Source organism: Limulus polyphemus, unplaced genomic scaffold (genome assembly GCF_000517525.1).
Source record: "Limulus polyphemus unplaced genomic scaffold, Limulus_polyphemus-2.1.2 Scaffold5729, whole genome shotgun sequence".
Lineage (NCBI taxonomy): Eukaryota > Metazoa > Arthropoda > Merostomata > Xiphosura > Limulidae > Limulus > Limulus polyphemus.
In genome coordinates this window covers 55,643-60,371 of record NW_013671339.1, presented here as the reverse complement: position 1 = coordinate 60,371, position 4,729 = coordinate 55,643, and the positions used below count along the sequence as shown (strand labels likewise).

The 4,729-nt window shown below is 31.9% G+C and overlaps 1 protein-coding gene across 1 annotated transcript in view; it reads left to right on the top strand.

Moving 5' to 3' along the window:
* Positions 1 to 200: 200 nt before the first annotated feature.
* LOC106472912 (probable ATP-dependent RNA helicase DHX35) overlaps positions 201 to 4,729 on the top strand; it is a gene marked incomplete at its 3' end in the record, with an annotated part of 57,286 nt that continues 52,757 nt past the window's right edge. Inside the window, 1 exon segment of the mRNA XM_013933584.2 lies at positions 201 to 448. Coding sequence (XP_013789038.2) covers positions 219 to 448 — 230 coding nt within the window.

Below are 4,729 nucleotides of genomic sequence, written 5' to 3'. Positions count from 1 at the left end.
TGACTGAAAAATTTCATTTTTTCTGAAAAGGTGGTGTCTATTTACTTGTGACCACGCTGTGTATGTATTTGAACTTAGAATATGTGTATAAATAAAGTTTGTAGTTAACATTTTCTGAATGCTTGTGATTATGTTCAGATATTTATTAGCACAGAAATTATGTTTGGGTTAATAACTGTTTTTTTTTAAGAATTTGAATGTTTATTGTTTAACAGTACATGACAGAAGGAATATTAGTGAGAGAAATGATGGCTGATCCATTGTTGAGTTCTTATTCCGTGATTATGGTTGATGAAGTTCACGAACGAAGTGTTTACACTGATATTTTGTTGGGGCTTCTGAGGAAGATTGTTCGAAAAAGACCTGATTTACGGATTATAATTTCATCTGCCACTCTTGAAGCTGAAATACTGAGAGATTTTTTCAACACTAATGAATCAAAAAATAGGTAATCAAATGTTTATTTTGAGGCTTCTGTCTTGGTGAAATGATAAAGAAAGATATACTTAATGTGGTTAACATTTGTCATTGGCAGATCCAGAAATTAATTAACATTACATTAATTCACAAATAAGAAAGAAGTGTGATTTACATTTCCATACATAGTTATTGTCAGTTGAAGACATTGATATATAGATGCAAGTGTAAAGTCTCAAGTCAATATTGTTACAGTATTTAACTGGGAACACCCTATAATTTTACTGTTTGTATTCAGAATGAGGATACAAAGTCATTATCATGTTTTCAGAAGCTAATACAGTCACATATGTCTAATTATTATTCAGTAGCAAACCATATTTTCTGTCAAGAAGACCCAGGATCGAATCTTTATCACCACCAGCACAAAAAAAGTCCTTCTCAGGACTTCTCTAAATGTGACAACACAGTAGCAGCTGAAACATTGGATAAAAATAATTAGTATTTAGTTATAAGTAATAATAATAATGTATAAGGTGATTTTATATGTTACTAAAAACATGATAATGATGGATATCTAGTTGCCAGAACCTTACTGTAAGCACTTGACGACGTACGAATATGTTCCAGGTATAATGCTGAACTTATAAACAAAGAATGTATACACTAATAGAAAAATAGTAAACTTGTTTGATTAATGTTTTATGGAGATCGTACAGTCAGATACAAAACATAAAATCTGTGCGATTGCAACCAGTCAAACAAAAGTCACAAACCCAAATTTTGAACAAAGGATCCTGTTGTGATATTTAGTTCTTTACATCTGATACTTTCCGTCCCTAGTTTGTTGCTTGAATGTCAGTGTAGGCTAGAATTATTCAGCATAGGCATTGTAGATGTATATGCAGAACAAATGAAAATATTCTGCATCTGTGTTGTAGACAGACAATTTTAAATTCAGACTTAACAATGGTGATTTATTTCATGAGTAATGCATTCATTTTTACACTTTCCATTCACAGTCACTTGATGTGACTGACCTTGTAACCACAAAGTAGCCATCAGAGTTTTCATACTATAATTTTTAATATATTTTGTGTACCTTCACAACATTTGGCAGGTTTTCAGTAAGTATTACAAGTCTTTTGTACACGTAAAATCAGGTTTTTTAGTGCAGTATTTTTAGTAAACATTTGAATGAATGAAGTCAGAATGTTGACTGCTCCAAGTGCAAACTGATTTTCATGTAAAGATTAAAAATAATTTTCTTCATCTAAAAATTTTCAAAGTTTATTTGCATAACCTCTAAAAACTTCCTAAATATATATATCAAACTTTTATTTTACAGTAAAACTTTAAATTTTATTTGTTATCTTCTCTACCTTAATTGTGTGTAGACTTGGTTGATATGATTAATTTTTTACCCACCATAAAAAAGTACAAAATAAATCTAAATTACTCTTTTTTTTTTCTTTCTAGAATGACTGCAGATTGTAATATGAAACCACAATTGTTTATTCTAAATAGCTTACGGCTCATAACAATCTACGTCAGCTTGTACTTATGTTTTATTGCCCTTTGAACTGTGTTTTACTAATAATCCCATCACACAAGTTGTAAATGACTCAACGAACACATATATTACATTATTGAATGATGTAACTCATGAGCTACTCATGAACATGCTTCATAAAGAATTTTTATTGCTATTATTATTATTTCTTTCTTACCTAGTCTAACCTAATAAGTTTCTGATTTATATATTTTAGTTAATTTTATAACAGTAAGTAAAAAATATACACGAAAAACAAGAAATGTACTACCTACCTTTTACCTTTAGTTGTTGGTTGCCAATGAAATTTAAATCTACTTTTTTATGATAATGGTACTAGTACACTAATTTTTATTTGCTTAAATAATGCATCTAAGAGTACAAACAATGTCCTATAACTATTACAATTTAATTGTTTCTATGCACACATTTGACCTACTCATTGCAAGGTAGTTAATCTTGCTTGTGGTTCCACCATACAAAGATATAAGTATCTCTCATCCAATATCTGCTAGTTGTTTGGTTACAAATAATGATGTCCATGCACACAGTCTCTTAGATTTGTTTAGTGATGAAAGACTTTTGATTTACTGTGTCTAAATAATGTATTGGTTTTATCACAGCCAGTAACAGCAGGTGTAAACAGACTAAGCATCTAATTTAAGGAATCCTTCACGACTTTCATATGTGGTTCTTTTCCTTTCTAGTTTCAGTACACTCTAACATCATTTCTGTATTTGACTATGCTTGGTGCACAAGAAGAACCTCAGTTGTTATACCACATCTGCCTTGCCATGTACTGTGGTATGTCCGTTGTTGTGTAAGTGGTCCTCCAAGTACATTCACAAACCGTAATGTTTGTGATCCTTGTCAGACAGAAAGGCCATCGTACCCACTGACATGCCCATCCTTGCTAGATGAAGAGCTGTTTTTCCAATTTGTCGTATCAATTTTAAGATTTAATATGAGATGACCTTTGTTGTGCAAGTGATTCTCAAGTATGTTTACAAAACGTTGTTTATTATCCTTGTTAAACAGAAAGGCCATCTTACCACTCAACATGGGAGAGTTCTTGTTGAACATTGTAGCAACAGACATCTGCTGTTCCATGCTGAAAATCAGTCAGAAATTACTTTAGTGTGTCTAATAGCTCAGGATGTTTGGGGTCTTATTTTACGTGTTTATTCTGTCTATAGAATGCCACCTACAAAGCTTTGTTTGTAAGTTTATAAATAAAAAGTGATGGTAAGGATAGCCATAAGGGGTGGAGGATGCAATGAAACTTTATATAATTGTGATTTTAAAATATTTTAAAAGGTCTCTGATTTTTAATTTTTGACCCCTGAATTTTACTTTGTCTTGTTCCTGATTTTCTGTTTCTTTTGTTATCACTCAAGGTCTGCGGACACTGTAATACCTGTTTTTAACAAAGATAATCTTTATAACAGCATACCACTATCAAGGATATAGTTTCCTATATATAAATGTGCTAATAGTTATAGCCACAGCATCTACTGTTGTGGCTAGAGAAGCTTTTTCAGGCTTCCCCATGATTTGAGTTGCTGATCAAATTGGGCAGATGGTTCACACTTTATACTCAAAACAGTTTGAGGCTTCACTTTTATTTGTATCTACTAACAAAGATACAAGCAGTCTTCTGTCATGAGCTAAAACTGGTGTACTTGTACTGTTTCTCTTTGTAATGGATGACACTATAGGGATAAGAATATGAGATGAGATAAATGGGAGATGGTCTCTCTTTCTTTGAGCTTGGGGTTCAGTATATGAGAGGAGATGGTCTCTCTTTCTTTGAGCTTGGGGTTCAGTATATGAGAGGAGGTAGTCTCTCTTTCTTTGAGCTTGGTTGTGTATATTTGCTGATACATTATCCTGAATTTGTGAACCTTCACATACTTAAACAAAAATGGCAAATGTTGACAGTTGGATGACCAGATTATATCTGTTTGGATAACTCTGTACTGCTGTTTGTATCCTGAAGTTTCAAGAGCATACGATCTTCAACATTGGTGGTGTGTTGTATCTACCAAATATAGGTCAGTGGCAGAGAGTACTCTTGCCTGAACAGTCACTAGCAAACCACAAATCACTCCTGTCATCACAAATTGTCAGGGTACTTGTACGAAACTTTAGGATTCTGATGGGTATCACCTGATTTCTGGTATTTATTTCTTTTGAAATTGGACATTAACAACTGTTGAGTGTAGAAAATGACTGGTAGGATTTTGCTGTTAGGCCACTGCTTTGATTTTATTACTTTTTGTGTATAGATTAGACAATCTTTGTGAACTCATGATCAATGTTAAGAAGAAAGTATTCATGAACTTGATACCATTTATGTCTTGTAGTCAGAGTGAAATTATCTTCATCTCTACCATATGGCTTGTAACAAACAGCATTTCTAATCTATAGTAGTATCATTTATGACATCTGAATGAATCAAGACTGAAAGATGCACCAAAGTATTAAACAATATTAGTCTGTTAAATCACGTACGAAAAATGCAGGTCTTAGGAGATTGTGGTAATATTTTTATGTTTGAAACATATTTTCCATCAAGATATTTTTTATATTTTTATTATGTTTTAAACAAAATAGTCATCAGTTATATGAAACAAAAATTGGTTTTATGGGAATTAATTGGATGTCAAACTATATATATATATATATATATATATTATAGTATGTACGTCACTATTTAAAGTTTAATTAAGTAAGAAGAGGTAGGTAGTTGTTGGTCAG